Raw genomic sequence first — 15544 nt, 5'->3', positions numbered from 1 at the left:
ACCAACCTTAGCGATGCCGTCTTCGTCCTCAATTGGTGGAAACAGGAGTCTGAAAATGTCTCTGTCCAGTTGCAGGGGATGTGTTTGAATTTAGAAAATGCTCCGTTATTAAAATAAAAACATTTTTGCTCCATGAAGTAATCCAACAGTGTACGCCAACATCTTATCTATTTCTAGTCTTCTCTCACCCTAAAGTGCCGCATGTCATTATGGCACACACACACGCAGGTACACACACACACACACACACACACACACACACACACACACACACACACACACACACACACACACACACACACACACACACACACACACACACACACAGCCTATATTCAATGGTGAGAGTTCAAAGTTTCATGACTAGCTTACACACTTGCTATTCATAACAGTCACATGTCATTTCTTATCAGGAAGTCCCAGGTAAAGTATAAAGCATGACACACAACAACCAGTCAGATCCCAAATTACACAAACATCCTTCCCTCCTCTGTGAAGATGTCCAGCTCTCAAACAACCACCACTAATGGGGCGGTGGTCATCACCCATGTCTACCCCTATGGGAACGGGATGGGGGTCGCGGGGGTCGCTTCTACCCCTCACTGTTTGGGACAGACGGTCTCCTCAGTGCTGGAAAGTTTCCGGGCAGGGCATCCAAAAGCACTTGGGGTAAGAATTTTTAATTAAAATGACAATTTTGGTTGAATGTAATGGAAGAACAGAAAAAAATCAATTTCCTGCTTTGCGCTTTGTTTTTCTCTCACAGACCGTACAGATCATGATTGGTTTGATGATGCTGTTGACAGGAATTGTGATGGCTATGGCACCGTCGTTGGATAACATTGGTGTAGTCAGTGGAATATTTGTCTGGGGATCGATCATTGTGAGTGAGCTGCTTGAGCTGCTCTAACAATCCTCCCTCACATTTTCCTGTCTGCCTGAAACAAAACGTCCTCAGAGTTAAATCGTGTCACTTTAAAAAATAAATGTATTTCATTTGAAGTAATGCTTTATAAATAATGACTTGTCTTAACGAACAATTTGTCTTAACCAATGACCTTTCTCAACATATATGAATTTGGCTAGGCCTATGCCATGTATTCCCTCATGCATTTCATTTTGTATTGACTTCTATGTGGGAGTAATTAAACTTGAATTTGAACTTTGGTCATACTGCAGAAATATGTGTGTCCCAAATGGCACACTATTCCCTATATAATGCACTATGTAGGAAATAGGGATACAGTAGTCATATGGTGCACAATGTAGGGAATAGGGAGCCATTTAGGATGCCGCCTTGAATAATCTCTTTCTTGTTCCTTCTCAGTATGTAGTTGCAGGCTCTCTCACTGTTGCCGCTGACAACAAACTGGACAAATGTCTGGTCAGTATCAATATTTTTTCCCCCGATAAAGTTTAGGCTTTTGATTTATAAAGTTCCACTCCATTTGAAGACATAGAATCTACTGTACGATACACCCTCATGTTTTCGTTCATCTGTTTGTTTTCCTCCCAAAACACAAGCAGTGCCACTGGCATTAACTGTGGATTGCCCGCTTAAAGAAATCGTAATGACAATGATAAGGAATAACAACATACTGAATTCGGTATTGCGTTTAATTCTTCAGAAATTTCCTTCCACAACCAGCCATGTCCCTGTCCTCTTTCTGCTCTGTCCCTTAGGTGAATGGCTCCCTGGGAATGAATGTTGTCGCCACGGTTACTGCTCTGACTGGCATCATCCTCCATTCTTTAGACAGTGCTGGGATCATGTTGTACTACTGTAACAGTACATACCAGTTATGTCAACAGTACTGGGTATATACCAAATGCTTATTCATTTTTTAAAACTTTCATTGGTCAGGAGATATTTGTAAATGTATATTGTACTGTTGAATATTTTTTATTAGGCTAATTTAAATTATGCATTTAAACATGTGACATTAGCAACATGAAAGCAATAGTAAGGTAGATAACTGCAGTAAAGTTTACAGGTCATTTTAGTCCACATTGAAACTGAAAGTTCACAAAGTGCTCATAATTGCTCCAAAATGGCAATTGTAGCCTAGTTCACTGCTGTTTCCTGTTCTTCTCTGTCTATAGATCAGGTCCCAGGGAATATCAGGTGTTTTGGCTGTTTTCTCCTTGCTGGAGTTCATAGTGTCCATCTGTGTCTCGTCATTCGCCTGCAGAGCTGTCTGCCTGTGCTGCCGTTCCACCCCTGAGGTGAGTCTATAGACTTAGATTTCTGTCCATTTTTATTTTTTTTTACAAAATGTTGTAAATCTCAAGGTTATTTACATTACCCAAGTTCTCTGATATTATGAGTTAAGTACGTATTTCACAAGTGGAATTTCATTCCAAAAAGTCTCACTTTGGGGTCACTAGCCATTCCCGCCTGTGGGGCTACCGTGCATAAGAGCGCCGTGGAAAGTGTGACGTAGAGCGTCAGGCAGTGTTGCGAAAGGCTCATGAAGAAACTGAGAGCAAGACTTCTTAACCCACTGCCAATAGGACAGCTATGAGACAGGTATGTCTTGTTCCTGCTCTGTGTAGAGTATGGTGTGCTGTAATGGCTATACCTGAAGCTCAGAGAGGATGTTCCCTAGTTCTCCGAAACGAGCTAAGGAAACTACACCATGTGGAGTGATGGCCACCCAAAGCCAGAAAGGGCTAAGGGGCATTCGCTGTGGACCCTATAAATCGTATCCTGTATAAAGGGGAGTTAGGATTTAGAATCCCTTTACTAGAACATGTGGGAAGATCGCACCTGTTAGGGCTAGACGTTCCGGTAGCGGAACTCCTCGACAACATCCGGTGAAATGGCAGAGCGCCAAATTCAAATGAAATTACTATAAATATTAGACTTTCATGAAATCACAAGTGCAATACATCAAATTAAAGCTTAACTTGCTGTTAATCCAGCCGCCGTGTCAGATTTCAAAAAGGCTTTACGGCGAAAGCAAACCATGCGAATATCTGAGGACAGCGCCCCATCATACAAATGCATAACAAGTCATTTTCATCCAGGGAGTTGCGACACGAAACTCAGAAATAGCGATATAAAAAATGCCTTATCTTTGATGATCTTCTTCTATTGGCACTCCAAAATGTCCCAGTTACATCACAAATGATCCTTTTGTTCGATAATGTCTGTCTTTATATCCATAAAAACTCTGTTTAGCTGGCATGCTTCAGTCAAAAATCCACTCAGTTACCCTCCGTCAAGATGCATACATAATGAATCCCAAACGTTACTAATAAACTTTTCCAAACAAGTCAAACAACATTTATAATCAAACCTTAGGTATCCTATTACGCAAATAAACAATCAAATTTAAGACGGAGAATCGTTATTGTCTTTACCGGAGATAAACAAAAGAATGCGCACTCGTCCATGTGCAATTAAACACTTTGGTCATGTGGAGAAAATCAAGAACCAGTCGAATAGAGCTCTTCAATGAGGAAGCGAACATGGACAGTGAGTGGGAGAGTTTCACTTTTATACAGGGTAAAGTTTTGAGACTTTCGGAACAAAATCTCACAGAATAAGTCATTGAAACAGATCTACATATACATGTAAGTCTTACTATACTGTAAAAGATAAATATTAAACTAAGTCAAGTATGTTCTGGCAACTGTAAGAGCACTGAGTTTCCTGTCCATGGCATCTCAAATAGCAGGAGGAGAACAATCAAGCTGAATGAAACTGTTACTATCATGTTTACATGAATACACTGTATTTTTGTTTAAGCAAAGACTTGAAATGGACATGTCTGTCTTTTAGCAAGTGTCCTCCATTGGGTATCAAATACCGGTACCTCATGGCAGCGTGACTCCAAGCAACGCACCTTACCCTCCTCAGAACAACTACGAGGTATGACATCTTGGCCGGTTGAATTTCAGGGTTGCCATGTGAAATAGGTGGCTCGACATGAATATTTTATTTTTTTTACATAAAAATAAGATCTCACCGGTGTCCTAGTAACTGAGTTTCTTGAGTCATTTAAAACATCCACTGTGTGTCCCAAGTGGCACCCTATTCCTGATATAGTGCACTCCTTTTGACCAGGGCCTATGTAATGAATCAGGTGTCATTTGGGATGCCACGAAAGAGATTCTGCAATGATTAAATATTATGTACTACAATTTTGACTCAACCTGTAGGCTAAACCCAGTAATCAGTTTACATTGTAGATACTGTAGCATGTATTATGTAGCTTTATTGTACACAGCAAAATCAATGGTATACATTTAACTTTGAAAGTCTGAAAGTGTAAAATGTACACTAATTTCAGTCAACATATGAGTCCCACTGAACCATGCATATTCCTCCTCGAGCCGATACCGCTAAGGGCCCTCAAGGAACTACACTGGACATCTTGCAAACTGGAAATCACATATCCTGAGGCAATATTTATTGTAGCTGGGGACTTTAACAAAGCAAATATTAGGGAAACGCTACAGAAATTATAAACAGCACATTTGAAATAACATGTTTGAAAGTGTTAGAATTTTAACTCTGTTGCAGTGTTCCCCATTTAACTCTGAACGTGTCAAATATACACTATTTTCAGAAAACATGAGTCCCACCGTACTAGTGTTAAAATAAACATTTGGACAGATTGAACTATGTTGCCGTGTTCCCCATTTAACTCTTAAAGTGTTCAAAGGAAATTGATTGTGGTGTTTGCATAGCTCTACCGTAGAGTAATATGCAACACGTACAGTGTAAAACATAACACTTGATTTAGAGTAAACTGGACTCAATTTCCTTATTGCTGAAGCTGTTACACTTTCTCAGATCAAGAAATTAACACCTGTAATGTTACAGTCAATTATTTTGGGGTGTTGTTTTAGCACTATATGGTGTTATGCTTAATTTTCATATTTTCCAGGGGGCCCTTTCCTTTGAGTAAAATGTATTTGTTAGTGACAGTGACATTCCTGCAGCATAGAAGGTCCCCAAGAACACACACACACACACACACACGGAAAGTATTCAAACTCCTTCCCTTGTTCCACATTGCTACGTTAAAGCCTTATCATAAAATGGATTGCATACATTTATTTCCTCATTGATCTACACACCATACCCCATCATAACAAAGCAAAAACAGGTTTTTATAATTGTTTTCAATTTTTTTTTTTTAAGTATTCAGATGCATCCTGTATCCATTGATCATCCTTGAGAGGCTTCTACAACTTGATTGGAGTCCACCTGTGGTAAATTCAATTGATTGGACATGATTTGGAAAGGCACACACCTGTCCCACAGTTGACAGTGTATGTCAGAGCAAAAACCAAGCCATGAGGTGGAAGTAATTGTCCGTAGAGCTCCAAGACAGGATTATGTCAAGGCACAGATCTGGAGAAGGGTACCAAAACATTCCTGCAGCATTGAAGGTCCCCATGAACACAGTGTCCTTCATCATTCTTAAATGGAAGAAGTTTGGAATCACCAAGACTCTTCCTAGAGCTGACCGCCTGGCCAAACTGAGTAATCGGGGGAGAAGGGCCTTGGTCGGGGAGGTGACCAAGAACCCGATGGTCACTCTGACAGAGCTCCAGAGTTCCTCTGTGGAGGACAACCATCTCTGCAGCACGCCATCAACCAGGCCTTTATGGCTAGACGGAAGTCACTCCTCAGTAAAAGGCACATGACAGCCCGCTTGGAGTTTGCCAAAAGGCACCTAAAGGACTCCGACAATGAGAAACAAGATTCTCTGGTCTGATGAAACCAAGATTGAACTCTTTGGCCTGAATGCCAAGCATCACATCTGGAAGAAACCTGGCATCATCCCTACGGTGAAGCATGGTGGTGGCAGCATCATGCTGTAGGGATGTTTTTCAACTTCAGGGACTAGGAGAATAGTCAGGATCAAGGGAAAGATGAACGGAGTGAACAGCGACACTACCAATTCAACCTGACAGAGCTTGAGAGGATCTGCAGAAAAGAATGGGAGAAACTCCCCAAATACAGGTGTGCCCAGAGTTGATAGAAATGATATAGTAGATATAATAGCAGAAAAAGCTATGTTAAATAATTGTGTGGATATACAGGTGCAGTTGGGTAGAAGGGAAATTAAAACATTGGGTTAGATTGCTTGCAGAGACAGTGGGATGAAAGTAGTAAGGGCAGACATTTTTATAGTAAGGACATCTGTATGGGAGATAGTGTCATATAATGGGAACAGAAGGGAGGAGTTTATGTGGTGTAGGATGAGATTCAGGCATTCGGGATTGAATTCCTCTTTGAAATTGATAGGCAAACATGGTACTGGAATGTGTAATGGCTGTATGGTGATTATTATTTTGTGAAATGATGATGATGTGGAAAGTGAGAGGTTGTTTGACAGGGTCAGAGAGGTTGGACAGGAATGGGTTTTATTTTGGGGGTGGGGGGATGGGAGTAAATGAGGTTTGTATGTAGGGAATTATTTTCTTAGAAATTTGAGGTTAGTTAATAAGAGAATATAGTGGTACTCACACTCCAGTACTGTAGGTGGTATGCACCTTTCAGTTGATTGTTTTGCATGATGTCCACTTTGATGGTTAATTAGCATTTCCGAATCGGACTAATTAGAGCCGAATATATTTATAAAAGTCACCTTGGCTTTGAGAGATTTACACAGTTATCAAAATGTCACACCATGGTAAGTCTACACGACAAACAGACCTTACTTGAAGTGTTTCTAAAATCCCCTATGTGAAAAATGAATGGTGTAAAAACGATTGGAACCATTTCCCTGTTTGACCTCTAGGTTTTATGACTCATACTGTGGTAATCTATTGACAGGCATGACTCAGGCCTGTACTCTACACCAGTGTGACATAACCAACCAGAGCTGCAATAGGGCTATACCAAATAAACCATTGCCATATATGGATCTGTGCCATTCACTTTGAACTGGACTGTAGCTGCATCTGTTTTGACATCAAAGCGAGAGCTACATGTAGCCACGTGTGCACATTTGTTCATATCCTTTGCTAGTTAGTGAATTATTAGCCCAGTTATAGATACTTTGTACTGTAGTCAGCAATGGGGAAGTGAATGCTTCTTAGAAGAGATCAAAACATGTGCATTTCAAGCCGTCTTTGAAAAGCGAGTCTTAAAGGGGCAGTGTTGTATTTAGAGACAGTCTTGAATAAGTTAAGGAGACAACAATAGGCAGGAAAAAATAATTGTATTTTGTAAAGTGGTTTCTTGCATCAAACAACAACAAAATGTTCAGTCACCTCCTTGTCTGAAGGACAAATGGATAAACAGGTTCATGTCAAGCCCTGCACGTTTTTTTTCAAAAGTCTTATGGAATGTAGACCTACACGGAACACCACACATTGGCTGCTACTACAGGCTGAATGATAGAACAGCTATTTCCATAGGTAAAATGTTATGGGATGCATTTTCTCCAATGTTTTTTTTTAATGTTAGGCCACTCTGGTAGGCCTACATTATGATCAAGTAGCCACACTAGCCTACTTGACCACTGTTAGAACTGTAACTTAAAGCAGGTACAGCCTCAGTGTTCACAGTAAACATGCGCCAGAAGTTGCACAGAAGTTCTATACAGCAGACCTGAAATTTGTCATTGCCGATTTGAGGGAGCATTGCTGGACATTGTACTTGCAAATATAGTTCAGATGTTGTACTGGTAGTTTCATCTGACTGGTAGCTTAGCAGGTAGAGTAGGGCTATAGAGCTTTCAGGGACATGAGGGCATGAGGTTGAATTCTGGTAAAGGCACACTTTTTATTTTATGTGAAGGCACACTTTTTGCAAATTTTTGTAAAAAAAAATGTGTTTATTTAGTATACAGTAGTATAAGATTCTTTCTTAAGCATCCTAAATAATGCTATAGATTCCATTTGTTTTAATTGTCAACTTGTAGGCAAAAAAATGGAAGCATGATGCGAATCTGGTTTCCAACTGATTTGTAAGCTACTAAAGCCAACCATTTACTGCTGCGTCACAGAGTTGTGCTGAAAATAGTGGGGGGGTGGGGGGGGGAAACATCTGTTAATCAAACGCTGCTATTTATTGTTGAGCAGCAGATGTCACTAATGTGAACCGATAACGAATCTCTGAGTAAAGAACCGTTTTTCTGCACAGTTTGGTGAAAACTCTGAAGCCTTCAGAAATTCTTGATTTCCCATCACTATTAATTATTGGCATAGTAAGTGGCCTAGATTTACCTTAACGCAGTGGCGTTAGGAAACTCGTGGTTTAAAGGCCACATCAGGCCTGCAAGTCACATTATACTGATTATGTGTAATTCCTATTGGAATCCAGCCAGAGTTAGGATATCCAACAGTTATATTTTTTATTCACCCTCAACCTACATTCAGAATGACTGTCAGAATTAGGAAACCTGATTAAAAAAAAAACACTACCTAAATAAATTAAACCAGAACAACCATTTGAGTAATTGTCCAATAAATATAACTAACTGATTGGATTAGTTCAGAAAAATGTATGTTATTTATCTTTGTGTAGCATACGATTAATCAATCAATCAATGCACATGCAAAAACACATGAAAATGAATCCTAAAAACCCATCCTGCATTAGAGCATTCTTGGAAATATGATAATGATGGGTGTGATTTTGATGGAACTATTTTACTCTCCACAGTGTAAAACAATAACTCTGGTTATTAACTCCAACACTGGAGGTTATTTTACACCACCGAGTGTTAATATCACTCTTACAGAGTGATTGTCAACACTACAAATGTTACACTGAAAAATCAATACTGGCCAATTTGTTGTGTAGTATGTCTATCATCTCAAATGGCATCCTATTCCCTATACTGCACTATATTTTTGACCAGTGCAGTATAGGGGATAGGGTGCAGGCTCTGGTCAAAAGTAGTGCAGTATATAGAGGAGGGGGTGCAATTTGGGACATAACCATACTCAAGGTCATGTGATGTCCCTGTGTTGTTTTCATTACAGACTGGGAACTACCCAAATGGTCCTGTGGGAGACGGTATGGGTACAGGGTTTCAACAGAACCACCTGCCTCCTCAATACACTGCTGTCATCCCTTGAAAATCGGGCCTCCGTGAATACATTGTTCTTTTTCTTGTTGAAATTGTGTTCTTATGTAGACCTATGTTTCTGATGCAAGCCAGGCAATGGTTAGCAGCACCACATCACTGATCTGACAGTTAAATACTGTTCTTGTATTGTAATGTTATTTATGATCTTTTGGCTACTATATGGTTAATATTTTAATGTTTTTTTCTGTGTCTCATAATTGTCTATAGAAAAATAGTAGCCTTCATTTATCAACCAAATCAAATCAACCACAGTGTATAATCTGTCAATGTTTGTAAATGACATGTACCTATAATGATGACATGTATTGCAAATACATATGACTGAATAAATGGGGAAAAAATGACAAAGAATCGAGTTTGGAGTCACTTTTGTCTTCTAAATTATTTAAAGTAAATAAATTGATATTTTCAGAAGAGTGGTTGAAGGGTCTGAAAACATCTTGATAAGGAGGGAGTGTTGGATGTTTGCATTGGGCATTAAATCCTTTCTGTATTGAGTTTGTGCAATATTAAGCCTGGAGCTGAAGCTAGTGCAATAGGCCTTTTGGATAAATCTATTTAAATTCAAATCACCTTTTGACAGCACTTTTTTATTTGAACGAAAGTTTCCATACATTGTAAGAAGTGCTCAGAACAGTGACTTTTTGGACCTGAATGCCAAAACAGTCAAGAGATTAAGGTGCTCAAAGTGTATCCATTTTGCATTCCCCACCATACCATGAGAAATGCATGTCTTCATCACTGGACAAGTTAAATGTTTGAGATTGATATAATTTAAAATCTTGTTAACGGGGTTATCAAAAAAAAAAAATCCCAATTATGTAAAAAAAAAAATGTTATCCTCAATTATCTAAAATGGCATAAACTCTGAATTTTTTCACATACTGTTTGTTGTGGCTTAGACCCTATTTTACATCAACTAAGATTTTGGGCTTGTGCACGACATCAGTTGAGACATATCAGACTCTTGAATACAGGGTGAGTGTCATGTTTTGGCTGATAAATGTATACTAAAATGGGAATAAAGTACACTGTACAAATATATATATATATATATATGTATATTGTTGAAGTTGGAAGTTTACATACACCTGAGCCAAATACATTTAAACTCAGTTTTTCACAATTCCTGACATTTAATCCCAGTAAACATTCCCTGTCTTAGGTCAGTTAGGATCACCACTTTATTTTAAGATAGTGAAATATCAGAATAATAGTAGAGAGAATGATTTATTTCAGCTTTTATTTATTTCATCACATTCCCAGTGGGTCAGAAGTTTACATACACTCAAATAGTATTTGGTAACATTGCATTCAAATTGTTTAACTTGGGTCACACGTTTCAGGTAGCCTCCCACAATAAATTGGGTGAATTTGGCCCATTCCTCCTGACAGAGCTGGTGTAACTGAGTCAGGTTTGTAGGCCTACTTGCTCGCACACAAATGTTCTATAGGATTGAGATCAGGGCTTTGTGATGGCCACTCCAATACTTTGACTTTGTTGTCCTTAAGCCATTTTGCAACAACTTTGGAAGTATGCTGGGGGTCATTTTCCATTTGGAAGACCCATTTGCGACCAAGCTTTAACTTCCTGACTGATGTCTTGAGATGTTGCTTCAATATATCCACGTAATTCTTCTCCCTCGTGATGCCATCTATTTTTGAAGTGCACCAATCCCTCCTGCAGCAAAGCACCCCCACAACGTGATGCTGCCACCCCCGTGCTTCACGGTTGGGATGGTGTTCTTCGGCTTGCAAGCCTCCCCCTTTTTCCTCCAAACATAACGATGGTCATTATGGCCAAATAGTTATATTTTTGTTTCATCAGACCAGAGGATATTTCTCCAAAAAGTACTATCTTAGTGAAATGTGTTTTTTATAGGCCCCGCCCCACACAAATGGCTGAAATTAGTGGCTACTTTTGACTGACAATCTGAGTTCAATCTGATGTTGAATTCAAACAATAGCCCAAACCAATGAAGCGACATACAGATTGTACAATATTAGGAGGATAGAGATATATATATATATATATATATATATATATAATAACTGAGAAAGAGGACAAGTACGTTAGAGTGTCTAGTTTGAGAAACATATGCTTTGCAAGTCCTGGCAGCGACATTAAACAGTTGCCGCAAAACACCAGTCTCAACGTCAACAGTGAAGAGGCGACTCCTGGATGCTTTTGTTGGGAAACTTTTGAACGGTAGTGTACTTGAGCTTGTGCCCTTAAAAGGGAACCTCAGCAATTTATTTAAATAAATGACCAGAATGATGAGTTCCAGACCTTTCTAAAACTATGCAAAATTACTCTTTATTGTTTATGGCCATCTCATGAAAAATAATAAAGTTTTGGTATGTCTATTTAGGCGGAAATCAAAATGTTGCCCTATTCAAACCCATTTAAAATACTGAAACTATACTGAAACTATACTGAAACTATACTGAAAAGGTTATGATTTATGTTCAGTTTTAGTGGGGATTTCAAGCTTTTTTTCCTAATGGAGTTTAAGCTTCTGAAACTGGCGGGTCACTCTAACTTAAAGGTCGACTAAGCGTGATGATTTTGCAGCACCGCAGACTTAGATGAGCGCGATGCAAGAAGTTGTTCCTCACACAGTCACACAGAGTTTCCGAGCATGTGCACAGGTGCGCTTCACGCTGCTACAACGTGGTAGCAACCGAATCACGAGTGGCAAAGTTTAGTCTCGCCTTCAACGCTACTGGTTGTTGCGGAAATGTACCCAATACAACTCAGTGGAGGTTGCTGAGGGGGAGGATGACTCATAATAATTTCCCGGAACGGAGCAAATGGAATAGCATCAAAAACATAGAGACCATTCCACCTATTCCGCTCCAGCCATTACCACAAACCCTTCCTCACCAATTAAGGTGCCACCAACTGTAAAAAAATATATATTTAAAAAAGGAAAAGCTGATAAAATTATAAAAATGTTGGTTTTCCCAAGTTGAGATGTTTCTCCACTGACCTTTTACCCACTTTCAACCAAAATATTACAACAAATCTGTTTTTGAAATTGACAAAACTTATGAATATGGATAATGGTCACGGTTGTTGTATGGAGGAGACCAAGGCGCAGCGTGGTACATACTTCTTTAATGAAAGAAATAAATAAATAAATAAATATATGCCATTTAGCAGACGCTTTTATCCAAAGCGACTTACACTGAACAAACTATACAATACGTAATATTGCTAGTGCAGACAGGCAACTAAACATAGAATAAGAACCCATAAACTACCCAAGGAATATGGCTACCTAAATATGGTCCCCAATCAGAGACAACGATAAACAGCTGCCTCTGATTGAGAACCAATCCAGGCAACCATAGACATATAAACACATAGACTACCGAAACCCCTAGACATACAAAAACCCCTAGACAATACAAAACCTAAACAAACCAACCTCGTCACACCCTGACTAACCAAAATAATAAAGAAAACAAAGATAACTAAGGTCAGGTTCCGGACTGTGGCCCGTCGCTGGAGGTTCCGGACTGTGGCCAGTCGCTGGAGGTTCCGGGCTGTGGCCAGTCGCTGGAGGTTCCGGGCTGTGGCCCGTCGCTGGAGGTTCCGGACTGTGGCCCGTCGCTGGAGGTTCCGGACTGTGGCCCGTCGCTGGAGGTTCCGGACTGTGGCCCGTCGCTGGAGGTTCCGGACTGTGGCCCGTCGCTGGAGGTTCCGGACTGTGGAGGCCGGACTGTGGCTCGCTGGAGGTTCCGGACTGTGGCTGCTGGAGGGCCCGTCGCTGGAGGTTCCGGACTGTGGCCCGTCGCTGGAGGTTCCGGACTGTGGCTGTGGAGGTTCCCTGTCGCTGGAGGTTCCGGACTGTGGCCCGTAGCCCGCTGGAGGTTTGTGGCCCGTCGCCGGACTGTGGCCCGTCGCTGGAGGTTCCGGACTGTGGCCCGCCGCTGGAGGTTCCGGACGTGGCCCGTCGCTGGAGGTTCCGGACTGTGGCCCGCTGGAGGTTCCGGACTGTGGCTTCGCTGGAGGTTCTGTGGAGGCCGGACTGTGGTCGTTGGAGGTTCCGGACTGTGGCCCGTCATTGGAGGTTCCGGTCTGTGAACTGTCGCCGGAAGCTCTGGTCTGTGAACTGTCGCCAGACGCTCTGGACTGGGTACTGTCGCCGGACGCTCTGGACTGGGTACTGTCGCCGGACGCTCTGGACTGGGTACTGTCGCCGGACGCTCTGGACTGCCGAGGCAGCACTGCAGGAACATGGCGTACTGGACCCTGGAGGCGTACTGGAGGCCTGGTGCATGGTGCCGGCACTGGTGGTACCGGGCTGGTGACATGCACCTCAGGGCGAGTGCGGGGAGGAGGAACAGGACATACTGGAATCTGGAAGCACACTGAAGGCCTGGTGCGTGGTGCTGGCACTGGTGGTACCGGACTGGGGACACGCAGCTCAGGGCGAGTGCGAGGAGCAGGAACAGGACGTACTGGACTGTGGAGGTGCACTGGGAGTCTGGAGTGTAGAGCTGACACAACCCGTCCTGGCTGGATGTTTATTCTCGCCCCCTGCAAATGCAGGGCTCTGGCACATATCCTGGTCCAAGGAGGTATACTGGAGACCAGGAGCGCTGAGCCAGCACCCTCTTTCCTGGCTGGATGCCCATTCTAGCCCGGCCAACGCAAGGAGCTGGAATAGAGCACACCTTGCTAGAATAGCGCACTGGAGACAACGTGCGCTCCACTGCATAACACGGTACCTGACCAGTAACACGCTCCCCACAGTAAGCACGAGGAGTTGGCTCAGGTCGCCGACCTGACTCATGAAATCTCCTCGTGTCCCCCCCCAAAACATCTTGGGGCTGCCTCTCAGGCTTCAGTGCTAGCCGTGTACCCTCATATCGTCGCCGTTCCTCCCATGCTATCTAGCTCCATCAAACTCTGCTTCGCCTTTTCACGCTGCTTGGTCCTTTTATGGTGGGTTCTTCTGTCACAGTTGTTGTATGGAGGAGACCAAGGTGCAGCGTGGGAAGCGTACACACTTCTTTAATGAACTGAACAAACTATACAAAACAACAAAACGAACCGTGAATCTAATATGGCTAGTGCAGATAGGCAACTAAACATAGAATAAGAACCCACAAACTACCCAATGTGGCTACCTAAATATGGTCTCCAATCAGAGACAACGATAAACCGCCGCCTTTGATTGAGAACAAATCCAGGCAACAGTAGACATATAAACACCTAGACAATACAAAAACCCAGACCTAACCAAAATAATAAAGAAAACAAAGATAACTACGGTCAGGGCGTGACAATAATATAGCTAGTCTGACCATACTGTCAATGTTAAGCAAGTTAGCTAACTTTAATATGAATATGAATTGTTCAGATTTCAAAAGCACTTGAACACAATCATGTCGGATGACCCCATCCCAAATCAGGAAGGCCCAGAAAATTGTTAAAGACTCCAGCCACCCAAAATGTAGGTGTTTCAACCTAGCTCAGTGCTTTCTGTGGTGGTGAGGCAGCCAGCAGGAATATACGGAGCGTAGGTGTTGGTAATATTCTCTAGTTGTGCCGTGATTAGCTCAGTGTTCTGTCACTCATGGGGGCACAACATCACTGCCAAGTCTAAGGGTAGAGATTGAAAATTCAAGCCCCATGGATTCTACCATGGAGTTACATTAGAAGTGCCCATCCAAGAAGGCTCAAGGTCATTGGCCACAGATAAAAGGATGTCAAATCACGTTATATGTATAATAGCATTGATTGGACTGATCATGTCAACATCATACTTTCAAAATCTTAGCTAGCAGTCATCATCATGAATCAAGTCGACAATCTACTGGCAAAAATAATTATTCCTTGTAATATAAAGAGAAATAATGAAGAGAAATTATAGCTAAAACGTATCGGTGCTCATCGGCAATTGGATATAAACATTACACAACAAGTTGGAAATCACAAATTGAACAATGAGTAGTTTGGAAGGAATCAGTGGCTATCTGCAAACATTGCAAAGCAATCTCTAGCCTGTTATTCAGTGGAGTGGCTCTGTGGAACCAAATCTGGGATTAAGGGTTTCTTTTCCAAGTTTAAAATAATAAACATTCAACATTGGCCATGCTGTCAATGAAGCATGATTTGTGCCGCGCTCAAAACAACAGTTAACTCGGAACTGCGAAAATTTGACTTCAGTGAGTTCAAGACAACTGGGAACCAGGGGGGGGGGGGAAAAAACGAGCTCCGGCTGGTAAAATACGTTTTGAACGGTCATCCAACTCAGAATTTGAACTGATTCCAGAGGACGACCCAAAACAACGCCGCCGGAGGAGAGGGAGCTGGAGCAGTCTTCTAGTCAGACTTAGGTGGTGCACACACCATCCACCGCTTCCGAGTATGTTACTTGCTAATATCCAGCCTTTAGATAACAAAGTTGACAAGATCAGGGCAAGAGTTGCTTTCCAGAGAACATCAGGGATTGTAACATGCT

General features: G+C 41.7%; 1 protein-coding gene across 2 annotated transcripts; it reads left to right on the top strand.

Annotated features, from left to right (window-relative positions):
• The first annotated feature begins 449 nt into the window (after nt 1-449).
• On the top strand, nt 450-9416 carry LOC118384360 (membrane-spanning 4-domains subfamily A member 4A-like). Of its 2 annotated transcripts, XR_008136437.1 has the most exons (8): nt 450-669; nt 767-883; nt 1328-1384; nt 1684-1818; nt 2104-2226; nt 3788-3877; nt 5156-5983; nt 8959-9416. XR_008136437.1 is itself a non-coding variant. In XM_035770825.1 (7 exons), the coding sequence occupies exons 1-7, from the start codon at nt 499-501 to the stop codon at nt 9052-9054; spliced, it is 789 nt and encodes a 262-aa protein (XP_035626718.1). In that variant the 5' UTR covers nt 452-498; the 3' UTR covers nt 9055-9416. The 2 variants fall into 2 exon arrangements, 1 of the variants encoding a protein (XP_035626718.1); XM_035770825.1 differs by lacking the exon at nt 5156-5983 and having other exon boundaries at nt 452-669.
• The last annotated feature ends 6128 nt before the right edge of the window (nt 9417-15544 follow it).

The sequence above is a fragment of the Oncorhynchus keta genome, chromosome 5 (assembly GCF_023373465.1).
Source record: "Oncorhynchus keta strain PuntledgeMale-10-30-2019 chromosome 5, Oket_V2, whole genome shotgun sequence".
Taxonomy (NCBI): Eukaryota; Metazoa; Chordata; class Actinopteri; order Salmoniformes; family Salmonidae; genus Oncorhynchus; species Oncorhynchus keta.
The sequence above is the reverse complement of the archived record's forward strand: the minus strand, read 5'-3'. Positions and strand labels throughout refer to the sequence as shown.

Coding starts and splice junctions, on each gene's coding strand:
- LOC118384360 (XM_035770825.1), top strand. CDS start 499: ATGTCCAGCTCTCAAACAACCACCACTAATGGGGCGGTGGTCATCACC. Junction 1,385..1,683: donor ACAAACTGGACAAATGTCTG/GTCAGTATCAAT, acceptor TCTGTCCCTTAG/GTGAATGGCTCCCTGGGAAT. Junction 1,819..2,103: donor AGTTATGTCAACAGTACTGG/GTATATACCAAA, acceptor CTCTGTCTATAG/ATCAGGTCCCAGGGAATATC.